This window comes from Nomascus leucogenys, chromosome 1a, assembly GCF_006542625.1.
Source record: "Nomascus leucogenys isolate Asia chromosome 1a, Asia_NLE_v1, whole genome shotgun sequence".
Lineage (NCBI taxonomy): Eukaryota > Metazoa > Chordata > Mammalia > Primates > Hylobatidae > Nomascus > Nomascus leucogenys.
Genome location: NC_044381.1, coordinates 23,804,688 through 23,821,585, shown reverse-complemented (window position 1 = coordinate 23,821,585; position 16,898 = coordinate 23,804,688). Strand labels below are relative to the sequence as shown.

The 16,898-nt window shown below is 34.0% G+C and overlaps 1 protein-coding gene across 4 annotated transcripts in view; it reads left to right on the top strand.

Moving 5' to 3' along the window:
• The window catches only part of MUSK (muscle associated receptor tyrosine kinase), a 133,042-nt gene that overhangs the window by 101,240 nt on the left and 14,904 nt on the right, over nt 1-16,898 (top strand). For 3 of the 4 annotated variants that reach the window (XM_030814805.1, XM_030814797.1, XM_030814817.1), the window contains 2 exons: nt 5,375-5,550; nt 16,252-16,453. In XM_030814805.1, the coding sequence (XP_030670665.1) occupies nt 5,375-5,550; nt 16,252-16,453 (378 nt within the window). Of the gene's footprint in view, nt 1-5,374; nt 5,551-6,212; nt 6,237-16,251; nt 16,454-16,898 lie in introns of all 4 variants that reach the window. The other variant, XM_030814787.1, reaches the window with a different exon arrangement.

The window sequence follows — 16,898 nt, the reverse complement described above, 5'->3', positions numbered from 1 at the left end:
TAATTATATTATATATTATAGTGTATAACTTATATAATTAATATAATTTATAATTATATATTATATTATATAACTTACTATATAATTATTTTTAAATATAAAATTTAGAAACATTTTGCCAATGTCCACATGTAAATACCATTTAGAATTTGATCAGAATGATGCTAAGTTTATACAACTAATTTAGGGCAAATAGCTATATTTACATTACCGAGTATTCTCAATTAGGAGTATGGTACGCCATTCCTTTTATGTAGATCTTGTATTATGCCTGCTAGTAAAATTTGATGATTTCTTTCTTACCTGTTTCTTTTTTTTTATTAAATTTATTACTAGGTGTGTTTTATAGTCATTGCTGTTGTTGCAAGAGTATTAATTGTAATATAGTTATTACAGAAGGCTAGAATGTCCATAAAACATAGGGATGCAATTAATTCCCTTGTTCCTTATTTTAATAAAACTGCTATTAATTTCTTTAGAATTTTTACATTTTGGAATTGATCTATGTAATTTTTGGGATCATATTAATCAGATTTCTAAAAATGTATTCTTTTTTGAGATAGTTGATAGAAGTATAATTTATATACAAGAAACTGTGCTCCTTTTAACCATATAGTTCAGAGTTTGACAAAGGTATACAACAATGTAACCACTACCCCGATCAAGATGTAGAATGTTTTCACCACCCATAAATTTCTCTTATGCTCGTTTCTTTCCTTTTTTTTTTTTTTTTTTTGGTCCCCAGGTTCAAGCAATTCTCCTCTCTCAGCCTCCCAAGTAGCTGGGACTACAGGCATCTGCCACCAGGTATTTTTGTATTTTTAGTAGAGATGGGGTTTCACCTTGTTGGTCAGGCTGGTCTTGAACTCCTGACCTCAGGTGATTCACCTGCCTTGGTCTCCCAAAGTGCTGAGATTACAGGCGTGAGCCACCGCGCCCAGCCCTCTTATACTCATTTCTAGTCAACTTCCCATTATCTCTAAAGGCATCGCCATTCTGATTTCTCTGACCATAGCATACAACTAGTTTTGCTTGTTCCTGAATCTCATACTCATGAAATTGTATAATATATACTGCTTTGTGTCTGACTTCTTTTGTTCAACATAATGTTTTTGATATTAATCCATATTGCTACACGTAACAGTGGTTTGTTCCTTTTCATTGCCGCTTTTATTTGTGTGGTTGAGATGGAAATAGTTTTGTGAAGAAGTAGGTAGGGTCAAGCTCCCCTTCATGCTGCCTAAGAATTATAAAGCAATTCATGTGAACAACTGCAGTATCAAAAGGAAAGTTAATGTAGAAATGTTAGGCCACTCAAGATGACTGACTCATCAACCACAACAAAAAAGTCAGATACCAGCCTTAGACACGAAAGATCAACCAAATAATGTATTCCTGCAATTTGTAGTTTATTTCAATTTTGTTTGGTATTATACCTCCTAATTATTGAGAGGAATCAAGTCTCATCAATCATAAATCATTAATCCTTGCCAACAAATGTGTATTATTTTCCATTTTATTTGTTAACAAGTTGTTACTACTATATAATAAAGCCATTTCATTTTATTATATTTATATGTAACAACTGCTTTACAGTATTCTATTAGATTTTTGATTGATAGTCTGTGGTTCCTCTGATGGAAAAATATGGTCTATAAATAATTATAAATTATTATATATCGTTTATATATAAAACTATAAATCTTAATTAGATTCTACGCTTTCTTAATTGAAATTTCAGAGATTTTTACTAGAATTAAAATTAAATTTTATCTGTGTGCTAGCACAAAATACATTTATTAACTTTCCAACATTTATGTTCCAGATCAGTTTATATGCATGAGCCACAGATGTTCTAATATTGAAAATAATTCACCTTTTTTAAAGAAAAAAATCCTTTTCATTGAAATTTTAAATTTATTAGAAAATCATAGTTAATTATTTCCTAAATCTGTCATTTGCAGTGTACATTTAAATTTTTTTTCTAATTCCCATTGTTATTTAAATTATTTAAATAAGTAGTTTTATTGGAAAAATGTTATATTTAAAAATCCTCATCATCAAACATTTTGTTCCCATTGAAGTAAGAAAATATAATCTAAAAATTTTTACATTTTAATATTTTATAGAGGTTTTTTCTCTGATATATAATTAATAATAAAAATGGGCATTTTTAAAGACTTAGTCTCTTCCATTAACATACAAAATTCATACATTTATGTTCAATCCTTTCTGCTCTTAGATGAGTATTATCTATTTGATCCAATAGTTTATCAAAATTTTCACAATAATTGTGTTTCTAAAAATGTTTTCTTGCAATTCTGACTGGTGCTTTTTGCACCAATAAATATTAAACTAAAATTGAATTTACTGCTGATAACTGGTAAGTTTGATCTTCATTTTTCTGTTATACCTTTTGAAAAAGTCTCTGTTTGCCTTTATTCATCAAAATAGTTCAGAAGTTGTCAACCATTTTATATTCTACTTCTACTTGCTTGTGAGATTTTTAAAAGCATGCTATCACTCATGGTTTTCTAATTATTAGGTTGGTACAAAAGTAATTGTGTTTTTTTCCATTAAAAGTAATGGCAAGAACCATAATTACTTTTGCAGTCATTCAATGATGTGTGCCTCTTTTCATGAATGGCATGGAATTTTATTTGTCCAACAAATATTTATTGATCTCCTTCTGGGCTCCAAGTACTACACTGGGCATTTGGGATATATTAATGAACATAATAAACAACTTACATATAACTTTAGAAGGTGTTAAATGTCATGGAAAAAGAAAAAAGGAATGCTTTAAGGAAGACCAGGAATAACAAAGGGAGAGGAGAAAGTTGTAACTTTAAAAATAAGGTGTTCAGGGTAGACCTAATTAAGTTAGCATAATTGTACTGAATCTCCCACACTTGTTCTTTGAAACTTTATTTGAAATTATAAACCATATTTCTATTGTTCAATTATATTTTATTTGCATATGCTCAATTTTTGGAACATTATTCTTAGCTTTTACATTTGATTTCATAATCATATATAAGTAGATTCTTGGAGGAGCTTACTATGTTACTTATCATTGATACTCATTGTCATTCGTTTCAAATAAAATATTTCTTTTTCTTAAATTCCTAATTTAAATTCACTTCTTGTTCATCCATCTCTTCTTTACTCATCTCTCATTCAACTGGAGTAGGTGTTTTTCACATGTAAAAAAAAAAATTCTGTCATTGTACATATGTGTTTTTGACTGGGTATTTAGGTCTGTGTTAACACAAGTGTTAGCTTTTGTGTTAGTTCTCCTCACTTGTGTTACTTCTCCTCAAATACTATGGACTCTGACCAATTATTTTCTGGCCATGTCGTAATAAAGAGGAAGAAGAAAGCAATCCTGACTTTTGTTCCTTTGTAAGGAACATTTTCCTCTCTCCAGATTGTGGAAAGATTATTTCTTTAATCACTGAGATTCAAAATAATTGTAAAATTCACTTGGGGATAGATTTATTTTCATTGTTTTCTTTCATGTAACATAAATAATATAAAAAAATGGGTAATATGCCCTAAACATTGTGCCCTTTTCACGTTAAAAATGTTTTCTTATACCACATCTTTGATTATTTTCTATTTTTTATGCGCTCTGATTCTCTTGGTGAGAAACACAATTATTTGATTTTGAATTTCTTACTTGCTCCACCTTATCAGTTATTTCACACATTATTTTCATCTGTTTAGCCTTTCTTGCATTCAGTTAGGTCCTTTCTTTCTGCATTCAATTGAATATTTAGTTCAAATTTGTTTATTTCTTGCAGTGCCACTTGTTTTTCTATTTTCAAAGAAGATTGTAAGTGTTGGTTTTATTTTTTGTGGTTTCTATTTTCTGTAGTTACTTCCATGTTCAATTTATCCCACTTTTCAGTCTATAGTTCATCTTGATTTGTTTTTTCTTGTGAAAAGCTCTGCTATAGAGGGCATGCTTGAGGGCATGCTTTAGTGCATGGCAATTAAAACAAAGCAAACCAAAGCCATTCATTAATGTGTTCTTCTGTTTAGAATAAAAAAATTTCCCAGGTATTTGCTTCTTCTGCATAATGTGGAGTATGGAATTTTTTTCATATGTCCCATATTGATTTTTGCACACTTTAACCATGCTGTCTGCATGCAAAAAAATGTGCTTATACAACCCAGGGGTGGAACCAAGCTAAGCAACTCTCCTCAAGTCCTTTACCTGCTAAGAAGTCTCGAAAGCCCCATTATACTCCCTTCTCCCTCACACACACCAAGAACTATAAATCCCATTGTTATCTTCATATAAAAATATATTTGCATCTCATCACATTCATATGCATAGCCTTTTATTCTATGCATGCTCAATTAGCACATATTGGCAAGTTAGGGAAGCAGGAGTGTGGGAACAAGTATTAAAAAAGACACCATTGTGGCATATATATATGTGTATACACACACACACACACTCACAATTTCCTCCTCTCTGAATCCTTCAGATACTGAATAAAGGACATCTGCTATTATTATGTTTAATTTATTTAATTATCTTTAATTTCCTCTTATTATTAACCCCAAATACCTTAATTTGAAATTAGCCAGGTTTCTCCTATGCAGTTTGTCCTATTTTCTGTCAGGCTTAAACAAATACTAATCTGCAAAATTCCAAGTAGTAGTCCAATTAGTGTTTCTTCAGCCCCTTCACTCATAATAAAACATGTAGATGAGCATAACAGCTTCATATTCAAACAGATATTACTCTGGCTTTCTCACATGGAAGCACGCAGAGCAATGGGACAGGATCCTGTGCCTCAAAGTAAGGGCTGAGTAAGGACCCACATGCCCTCCTATAAACTGCCAGGGAGGTGGTGCTGTTCTGTTTCAGAGGACAAAGCAAAGCACACAGAGGCCCAGACTATGTTCCTCAAGCCCTAGCCATTAGCCCCAAGATCATAGAAAAATCTTCCAAGCTGGAAACTGATTGACAATGATCCTGACTTTCAGTAGGTGTGCTTTTTAAACTCTGTATACCTTTTTCCTCTACCTGTGTTGTTATTTGAATATGAAGTTGGGAGAAGACATATCAGAGATTCCCAATCTAATACGTTTTAAATTTGACATTTTTTCCCCCTAGACCAGCATTAATTGCGTTTCACAACAAAACGAGATAGCATTTCATCTCACGGGACAGTACACTAGATTTCATGAAGTCTCATATTATTTACAGTAAAAAGTTTCTTTCATAAACATGCTTTTTTCAAGAACAGACAATTTACTATGGTGATGTCTTGAAAACACAGAATTTAGGCTCTGCCACAAATTTGTTTTAGCATGTTATGATTCATCAAGTTTTGTTCTCCATATACTATTTTAGAGAGTACTGCTTGGCAGTAAAGGAGCTCTTCTGTGCAAAAGAATGGCTGGCAATGGAAGAGAAGACCCACAGAGGACTCTACAGATCCGAGATGCATTTGCTGTCCGTGCCAGAATGCGGCAAGCTTCCCAGCATGCACTGGGACCCCATAGCCTGTGCCAGACTGCCACATCTAGGTAACACAGAGTTCTCCCAAGACTTTGGAGGTTAAGAGAAATTTACTATTTTGAAGAAACTAAGGTGTGAACTTAAAGCTTCTAATATTTCTAGGCATTTCTATTTTTTTTTTTGAGTTCTGCCTTCCTTAGATACCTACTAGCAGAATCCTAATGCTATCCTAATTATACAGATTAGTGTAAAGATTTATTTCATTTGCTCTAAAATAAATGAAACAGCACTTTTAATTACTGCTTGACATTTTAGATTCTTTCATAGGGAATCTTATGCGAGCTTGTAACATTTTCTGGAATGTGCAGAATAATGGCTAAGAAACATCTCATATTTTGTCAGAAGAGTGGAATAAAGGAATAAAGTCCTTTTTCTTAGCCAAGAAAGCATGCTAAAATAAGACACATGTTTGAAAATGCTGATCTCACAAAACAAAATTGAATTGCTTCATGTTGCTTTAATGAACTTTGTTTGTAAGGAACTATGTTGTTATCCCTAACAGCTGGTTTAATTTCAAAGACCCAATTCTTTCACATTCAAATGCAAAGAATGTTTTCCAGTTGTATATTAAAAAGCTGAAAGAGAACTTGCATTTCTTAGCACTCTCTCACAAAATATGTGAGATATCTGGATGCTCACTTAAAACAAATTTTTATCCTTTCCCCTTCAGATTATAACAAAGAAAACCTAAAAAGTAAGTAATTGTGTTTGTGCCCTTGAAACCTTATGTGTATGTAATTGGATTCATGCATGTGTGTTTACACTTATATTTCCTGATGCCCAGAACAGAATGTACAGCCCCTCTCAAAGGCTTCTCACCATACTCATCCAGGGTATAACATGAGGGAAGATCATGGAAGGTCTCAGTTTATAACTTTTAATTAGACCATAGAGAGTACCATATTTAGTGAGTCATACAAATACTATCTCCCACCTCAAGGTTATTAGCCTGTTTTATTTCTTATATGTCTATAAGTAAGCCAAATTTAAAATGTCACCTTTTGATTTTATATTCTTGATTCAGTATAATCTAATTATGTATAGATGAAACCCAACATTTATTTCTTCATTGAGCCAATTCGTGATCTTCATTTGTGACAATAGATCCCTCTTTTGGAAGTTAGGTATTTTTTTAAGACAGTTGATTTCCAGTATAAAGTTTATAGGATCAAATCAAATGGCTTTAAAAAGGTCATCACAAAAATCTCTAGGAAAGAATTCAAGAAGGTTGCTTGAAAAGGGATGTCCTACAAAATAACTTGTATCAGATAGTGCTTTAACCTGTCAGAATGCAGAAATCCTCAGGATGAAATTAGAAAAGCTTTTCACGTCAACTAACTTCCTCTGGTCTCAGCTTTCTAAGGCTTAAATCACACTTACTTCCTGTAATACATATTCCAGCCCTAATCCCCTCTGCATTTGACTAGGTGCCAGGACTTGATTTTACCAGCTTGCTTAAAGGACCAACACTTAAAAGTATTAAAAGAAAGAATGCTACTGGTCCTAGTTGAATTACTCAGAGTTATTAAACAAGAAGAATTATGGAAACCTTAAAAATCTATTATTCTGGTAGCCTGTCAAATTGTTATTCCCAAATCGAAGGAATAAAAAAAAATTTCAATTCTTTGTTATATGAGCAGCCAAAGTTTACTTTGATTGGACTGTGAATTGATTACTGTGCTCTTTGTTATCCATCGATTGTTTGCTCACTCATCCATTCAAACATTCATTGAGGGTTTGCTGTGCTTAAGGACCAGACCATTCATCTTAAATTAGACAGGAACAATACACAAAAAACCATCCACATTTCTGCCTTTCACACTAATTATAAAGGAATTTTGAGCAGCACAAACTAGCTACAATAATAAATTTTCTAGTCTTTAAAAAAAAAGCTTTATGAAATCTTTGATACATGTAAGAAAATGAGCTCCTAATGTCATGAACTGACCATTTAAACTGAAAATAGGGTAGGGAATGTCTGAAAGTATGCTCCCTGAGTTAAAGGCAATTATTATCAAAAGAGTTGGCTTTAGCAGGTCAATAGTGGAGCAAAGAAAACATCCTTATTAGGCAGTGTCCCATATTTTATAGGAGTGTGTAAAGACCTTGAATATTTTCCAAAGAGTGTCTTGATTTCTGAGTGAACGCTAAAGAATATCACCAGCTCATTTGGAGGGGTCACAAAAGAGCTGTTAATCATTTGTTTATCTTTGCATTATTTTCTTCTTCCTTGAGCACAGGGACTAGAATTTTAGTAGTTTTTCTTTTTTATAATTTCTTTGGCTGAAGTGAAACATCTTTTTGAGTAGGCAATGCCTTTGTGCTATTTACATTATTTGTCTGCTAAGCAAGGATTACACTATTCCTCTCTTCTGTGAGACTTCACATACTTTATTACAGAAACACTCAGCAGTGAATCTGTCTTGTATTTCAGAGCTTCTGTGGAGAAAAGGCTAATTTGTCTTAATAATTGAAATAATTACTTGCTATTCTCTTGAATTCTCTTTTTCCTTCCATCTTTGCTCTTTCTATACATATACATGGAGAATGAAGGACCCAATGAATGTACCCAAATCCATACTGATTAGTGTGATACATACATTATCTCTCTTAATACTCCCAATAGTTCTACAAAATTAAGTACTATGAACGTCCTCCATTTTACTTACAACCCAACATGAGAAAGAGAGATTAAGCAATGTGTCCAATTTTACCCATCTAGTAAGGTGATAAGCCAGAATTTGAACAGAAATCTATCTGATTCTGGCTCTGTCTTCAGAGCCAGAATGTTATACCTGATGCATTTCTGTTATTACTAATGTTTCTTTAAAAATTCCAAGACCTCATGTGTAATAAAGCTTAACTGATTGTTTTACTGATTCATTCTGAATAAATACCACTACCTTTTCACATTTGTTATAATTGATTATTCTTAAGAAGGTCCAATTGATAAAAATTTTATTACTCACAATTTGAAATCACCCAGGCCACTTGATGATTTGACTTTTTGTTAACATTTAAAGGAATACATGCTTTGTGTCCCAGATCATTTTTCTATAATGATCAGCTACCATTTTGCCCACAAATGAAATCATAAAGTGTCAGTGTCTCTCTGTGTGTGCATGTGTGTGTGTGTGTGTGTAAAACTCATGAATTATTTCATAATTTGAAATGTGGTTTGGGTAATTTTTGTGGTAATATTAAAGTTACAAGTTCATAGAAAATTGGAGTTTAAAGTAACTTTAACAGTTATTTAATCTAAAGTCTCCCACAATGAAAGAATCTTTTCTAGAGCATCTCTGACAGAAACATTCCCTTTTCCCTCCTGAATTTATTTCTCAATTCCTTTGTAGAATACCTTAATTATTTCAACAATTTAGCTATGTAGAACTAAATTCTGGTTCTCTAGAACTGTTAACAACTGATCTTCACTCTATTTCTTTGATTTATTTATGACCTATATGATAGTCCTTAAAATATCTGGAGACAGGCACTCAATCTCTCTGTAGTCTTCTCTTCTTCACATTAAATATCTCCAATTTCCAACTTTTTCTTTTGCAACTGACTTCCAAAATCCTCACCTCCATGTTTACTTTTTACTGGCTGCACACAAGCTTGAGAATATCCAGAACTGAACACAAAGCACAGAATGTGATCTGATCAGAATTGCAATGCAACCATATTTTCTGTGATAAGGCCTTGTTCTTTTATGAGTATAAACTCATGCTAGATGTCTAATAATCTTATGACATTAATAGCCCTTCTATACACATATGGGTTTACTGATTTCATTGATTTTCTAATAAATTTTCTACTAGACCAATCCAATTCATAATTATTGTTATTACATTCTTCTAGCATTTATAGTAATTTGTACCTTATATGTTTAGTTATTATGTTCTATGAGGCATAGTGATTCAAGACACTATTCTTTTTATATGAAGCTCTTTACCAATGTAAAACGTCACTCTTGTCTTGTTTTAGTGCTTTTAGCTTTAAATTTCTAGTATTAATAATGGTAATTTTTTCCTTGTATTTATGTTCACCTAGAACCTCTTTGTTCCTCTTTTATTTTTCTTTTCTTATAAACAACATATACCTGGGTTTACTCCAATCTGATAGCCATTTTCTATTAATAGGAGGATTTAGCCTGTTCATATTTTATATCACAACTGATATACTCTATTTTATCCCTACTATCTTAACTGTATGTTTTCTATTCGCTTTACGTTTTTGCTTCTTTTTCCTTTTCTTTACTTGTTGCTGGTTATGTTTTCTCCACTGCTAAGTGAAAGTCAGACACCAATTCTTTCTACCCATTGCAGTGCTCTATTTATTCCTCATTTCTGCCCACCCCATGGGACTTTCAGAATCTCCAGTGAGATCCTCAGACTGCTCGGATCTTCTTCCTTACCTCCCCTAGTACTCTTAGGTTTCTCTTTGCAGAGTGATTCTCAATATTGAGTCTTATCTAGCGAATTAGCCAAGACTCCACCCATCACAGCCCATTTACATTTATCTTGAAGTCATTTTCTGATTCAATTGTTATTAAGAGTCTCCTCATGTATTTCCTTAGAAGGGAAAGTGTCTTGGGAGACAGAATCCCTGAAGCCTTGTATGTTACCAAATTGTTTTCTTTTATTTGGGTAGTTGAAAAGTGTATTAACTGGGTATGGAACTCCTGAGTGACATTTCTCTGGGTGGTTTATAGATGTGATTTCACTCTTTTCTAGCTTCTAGTGTTGGAAGCAGGAAGTCTGGTTTGAATTTGTTTATTTTTTTCCTATAAGTAATTTATTCTTTCTATCTAGGTAGAAACTTTTCAATTTTTCTCTTTATCCATGTTATCTGTATGATGAAAATCCTATTTAATGATGTGCTATTGAACATCTCTTTCCAACTCCATGATAGGGCTTCATGTTGGGAACTTGAGATAATCTATGATGGGAATCTTTATCCCATGGAAATCAGGGTGGTAGCCAGATCTTTCTAATGCAAAAAGTTGATCATGCTACTGCACCTCTTAAAACACTCCTATGAGACCCTCCATTTGCTGCAGGGCATAGTCCAAATTACTTAAATTGGTATACAAGGACTTTTATCACTAAACCTGATATCTGCAGTCTTACCTATAGATACTCCCCAACTCCAGCAATGAAACTTCTAAGTGCACTTTTAGAAAGGCATCACATCTGCTTGGTTCAGATCTTGGTATATGCTATTCCTTCTTTATAGAATACTATCTCTCTACTCTGACTCCATTCTACTCCCTTAATTCCCCCATCCCACACACACATTTTTCTTTTTCTTTTCTTTTTGTTTTGAGAAGGAGTCTCACTCTTGTCGCCCAGGCTGGAGTGCAGTGGTGCAATCTCGGCTCGCTGCAAGCTGTGCCTCTCGGATTCACGCCATCCTCCTGCCTCAGCCTCCCAAGTAGCTGGGACTACAGGTGCCCGCCACCACACCCAGCTAATTTTTTGTATTTTTAGTAGAGATGGGTTTTCACCCTGTTAGCCAGGATGGTCTCAATCTCCTGACCTCATGATCCACCCGCCTCAGCCTCCCAAAGCGCTGGGATTACAGGTGTAAGCCACGACCCCCATGCCACTCCTTTTTCTTAGTCTGTTCAGGTTGCTATAACAAAATGCCACAAACTGGGTGGCTTATACCACAGAAATTTATTTCTCACAGTTCTGGAGTCCAAGAAGTCCAAGATCAAGGTGCCAGCAGACTTGGCATCTGGTAAGGACCCATTCCTCATAGACATAGCTGTCTTCTCCCTGTGTCCTCATGTGGCAGAAGGGGCGAGGGAGCTTTCTTGGACCTCTTTTATAAGGGCATTAATCCCATTCATCAAGACTCTATCCTCATTCGTTTCAACATATGAATTTGGGGGAAAGACACAAAGACTCAGATCATCATAACCTTCAATTGGTTACTGGCCACTCACCATTTATGTTTAACTTACAGTTACTCACTCTAGAAAACCTTCTCAGTATGTCTAAACCTGAGTTAGTGCCAGCCCTGAACAAGACTCATAAGCATCGTGTTCTTACTACTCTTATAATGCATCTTATATTTTGTTTTATTTCTCCATTTATTCACTTGTGTCTCGTGACAAGCAAAGACTTGTCATGTTCACCACAGTGTTCTGGATACCTAACAATCACTATTGATTTAGTGAATGCATTTACATATGGATGAATGAGTGTATAAACTCCTTTAGCGTTCAGAGGAAAAGAATAAAGACAGAAAATTGGTGAGAGAAGAGAAAAGATAAAAAGGAAAAGGAATGAAGATTCAAAGTGATCATTTAGATCCAAAGAGATCATTGATGTAGTTCAAGGGAAGATCAGATCACATCAGAAGCAGTCATCAAAGAATAACAAAACAAAACTATCTTGAAGGAAAGAAATATTTAAATCCATAAAGCAAAATTATTGTTCCAACTATGTCATTTCTTGCATTAAAAAAAAACTCACTAAATCATCACAGATTTTTCTTTTAACATGACAGTAAATTCTACTTTCTGATTCTTTTTAGAAAAAATAACCTTATATTTACCAGTGAAATTACACTACCAACTTCACTAATTACATTATATCTCCTCATGTGTTATATACGGTGTGAGATGCTCTGTAAACTCCAAATACAAAAAGTTATTTCTCCCTATCTTTTAGTAATTGTTCCAACTTTATTATTAGCAGAAAGCAAAGCTTGTCAATTTAAGCCACCCCCTACTACCACCATCCACCCATCTTAGATCAAGAAAACTTGGGACGACTCAGTCCAAAGAGAATCAGACTAGCTTTCAAGTCAGTCAGAGAGGAACCTGGTCAGTCTGTTCAGTCCACCACTCCTGTGGTGCCGGATGAGGCATGCTGTCACTGATCTTGCACAGATGTTTTATTGCTGTGCTGATGTTCCTCCAGTTCCAGGTGCCTGCCTGAGTCACAGTGGTGACCTGGCCTGGCATCTGCAGGCTTCAAAATCACTTGCTTAGCCATTGGTACTCAGGGCATAATCACTGCGTCCACTTCCAGACTAAGAAGTCATACTTGGGCATCTCTTATAACCTCCAATTTTGCAAGTGTCCTATTTCAAATGCTTTAGGCATCTACTGCCATAAAGGTTTTATTTTGACTTTGTAATATGTTATATTAATATATCCCCTTATATTAAATCATTATTCTCTGACTACAGTGTAGTCAGTTGCTAATATTTCATTTAGGATCTTCTAAACTTAGGTTGTATAATCTATGTATGCTCTTTTCTTCTGTGCTAACATTACCAGGTTGTGATATTAGTATTATAATAATTTCTAAAAAAATTTGAAAGACTTTTCTCTTACTGGAACATATTATAATATGGAAATTTTATCTCTTTCAAGACTAAAAGAATGTCTTTTATAATGTGATGACTTAAAAATCTAGTTTCCTGCCTATGGCAATATTCATATTTTCTCTTTTTTTTTTTAATTATACTTTAGGTTTTAGGGTACATGTGCACAATGTGCAGGTTTGTTACATATGTATCCATGTGCCACGTTGATTTCCTGCACCCATTAACTCGTCATTTAGGATTAGGTATATCTCCTAATGCTGTCCCTCCCCCCTCCCCCCATCCCACAACAGTCCCCGGAGTGTGATGTTCCCCTTCCTGTGTCCATGAGTTCTCATTGTTCAATTCCCACCTATGAGTGAGAACATGCGGTGTTTGGTTTTTTGTCCTTGCGATAGTTTACTGAGAATGATGTTTTCCAGTTTCATCCATGTCCCTACAAAGGATATGAACTCATCCTTTTTTTATGGCTGCATAGTATTCCATGGTGTATATGTGCCACATTTTCTTAATCCAGTCTATCATTGTTGGACATTTGGGTTGGTTCCAACTCTTTGCTATTGTGAATAGTGCCGTAATAAACATACATGTGCATGTGTCTTTATAGAAGCATGATTTATAGTCCTTTGGGTATATATCCAGTAATGGGATGGCTGGGTCAAATGGTATTTCTAGTTCTAGAACCCTGAGGAATCGCCACACTGACTTCCACAATGGTTGAACTAGTTTACAGTCCCACCAACAGTGTAAAAGTGTTCCTATTTCTCCACATCCTCTCCAGCACGTGTTGCTTCCTGATTTTTTAATGATGGCCATTCTAACTGGTGTGAGATGGTATCTCACTGTGGTTTTGATTTGCATTTCTCTGATGGCCAGTGATGATGAGCATTTCTTCATGTGTTTTTTGGCTGCATAAATGTCTTCTTTTGAGAAGTGTCTGTTCATGTCCTTTGCCCACTTTTTGATGGGGTTGTTTGTTTTTTTCTTGTAAATACATTTGAGTTCATTGTAGATTCTGGATATTAGCCCTTTGTCAGATGAGTAGGTTGCAAAAATTTTCTCCCATTCTGTAGGTTGCCTGTTCACTCTGATGGTAGTTTCTTTTGCTGTGCAGAAGCTCTTTAGTTTAATTAGATCCCATTTGTCAATTTTGGCTTTTGTTGCCATTGCTTTTGGTGTTTTAGACATGAAGTCCTTGCCCACGCCTATGTCCTGAATGGTATTGCCTAGGTTTTCTTGTAGGATTTTAATGGTTTTAGGTCTAACATCATCAATGTACAAAAATCACAAGCATTCCTGTACACCAATAACAGACAAACAGAGAGCCAAATCATGAGTGAACTCCCATTCACAATTGCTTCAAAGAGCATAAAATACCTAGGAATCCAACTTACAAGGGATGTAAAGGACCTCTTCAAGGAGAACTACAAACCACTGCTCAATGAAATAAAAGAGGATACAAACAAATGGAAGAACATTCCATGCTCATGGGTAGGAAGAATCAATATCGTGAAAATGGCCATACTGCCCAAGGTAATTTATAGATTCAATGCCATCCCCATCAAGCTACCAATGACTTTCTTCACAGAATTGAAAAAAACTACTTTAAAGTTCATATGGAACCAAAAAATAGCCTGCATCGCCAAGTCAATCCTAAGCCAAAAGAACAAAGCTGGAGGCATCACCCTACCTGACTTCAAACTATACTACAAGGCCACAGTAACCAAAACAGCATGGTGCTGGTACCACAACAGAGACATAGATCAATGGAACAGAACAGAGCCCTCAGAAATAATGCCGCATATCTACAACTATCTGATCTTTGACAAACCTGACAAAAACAAGAAATGGGGAAAGGATTCCCTATTTAATAAATGGTGCTGGGAAAACTGGCTAGCCATATGTAGAAAGCTGAAACTGGATCCCTTCCTTACACCTTATACAAAAATTAATTCAAGATGGATTAAAGCAATATTCATATTTTCTAATGCTTCAAATTTGATGATTAATATGTTCCTATCATTTTCCTTAAGGTGTGAAATACATAATTACAAATTATTTTAATTAACTTTGAATCTGTTATAACTTTATCATTTCTAATTTTCTATGTTTGTACCTTTTCTTTTTAATTAAAATTCCATTGATTAGACTACTATATGAATATTTATAAAACTATTGATCTTTTAATTTTATTATTTGTGTTATGTGTATTCTAACTTATTAATTTCTGCTTGTGTATGGCTGTTACTTTATTACCTATTATCTTTTGTTTTCTGTAGTTATTGTTTCTTACCCAAAGTCTTGGGATAAATGTTCAGTTCATTTACTTTCATTCTTTTTTATTTAGTGGAAGGAGATAACACTATGAGTTTATCTTTGAGCGCAACTTTGTCTAAATAAAATACACACTATTAAGAGGCTTGTGTCTAATCTATAACTATGGTTACGCTCTACTTTTTGATCAAAAAGTCATTGATTTTTTTCTTTTTTAAAAATATCCCATTGGATTTTATTTAATCTATTATTAATTGCACTTTGGCCATTAAGTAGATATGCATAATTTCTGCTTTTAACATTTATTGAGATTAATCCACAAATATTTGAAAAGAAGGTTTATTCTCTATTTTTGGGTACAAAGGTCATTCTTAGCTATTGAAACACTGTTGCTGATTATTTTAAAATACTCTGTATCCCTGTTTTTGTCTTTACTCAATCTGTTAAGAGGATTTAAAATGTGATTAATAAGGTTCCTTTAATGCATATACAATGGACTTTGTACTCTACAAATAGTGGTATGAGTATGGCATCTTTTGGTTTCAAAAAGTAATGCTGATTTTACTTGTATACATATCACATTGCCCTTTTAAATTGAAGTTTGACAGGAGTTCAGTTTTTAGATGAATTAACTTCTCATTTGTGTCCTAATATTTTCATTTTTCATCTTCTTTCATGATTTTTCTTCTGTTTGAAAACTGACAGTAAATGTGTATAAAAGCTCAGCTCTAGACAATCCTGATGTCAAGTGTAATTATGTGAAAATATTTTATTTGATAATTTCCATGATTTATGTCAGGTCACAGATACTATGATTCAGTACAAATGGCACCAGCCTAAGATCTACATTTATCTCAGAAAAAAAAAAACAAAACCCATTTCCTCTCTCTGAGTCTCATCTTTAAAATTCTATTATTCTATAAGCTGGATTTACTTACAACCAGACCTTACTGAACTTTATAGATAAATAACCAGGGAGAACCTGATACATAAATATATTCTTAACATGAAATTTATTTTACTGATTGTTTAAATACAAAAAATTGCTTCTTAAAGGTTTGAGAATGAATGAAATAATTATTGTTTACTTACAGCATTCCCACCAATGACGTCCTCAAAGCCAAGTGTGGACATTCCAAATTTGCCTTCCTCCTCCTCTTCTTCCTTCTCTGTCTCACCTACATACTCCATGACTGTAATAATCTCCATCATGTCCAGCTTTGCAATATTTGTGCTTCTTACCATAACTACTCTCTATTGCTGCCGAAGAAGAAAACAATGGAAAAATAAGAAAAGGTGAGATTCTAGTTTCAGCTAACCACGTGTAGTGATATCTTAAAGCCTTGTGTTTTATGGAGTTGGTATGACATGAGGAATATATATGACACTGCAACTCTCTAAATATATCCGTAGCCCTGCTTTAAAATTAAGCACCCCCATCATGATCTTTACAAATGTCAATGACTTTTTGGCATAGGATCAAATCAAATGCCCTAGGGTTACTGTTTCACAAAAGGTAAAATCTAAACAATAATTTGGAGGAAAATGGCTATTCCTTCTCCTTGTCTTCTCTCTCAGGCCCGCTGCCATTGCTGGCTTGGAGAGCTAAACATTTCTGAGAAAATGTGCCTTTTGACTCTAGACCAAACAAAATATTTTATTGCTCTCAAAACGAAGGATCTTTGGCTGCCTTAGTATAACTTGTTTTCATTACTCTTAAATGCCATATTTCTTAGAATCT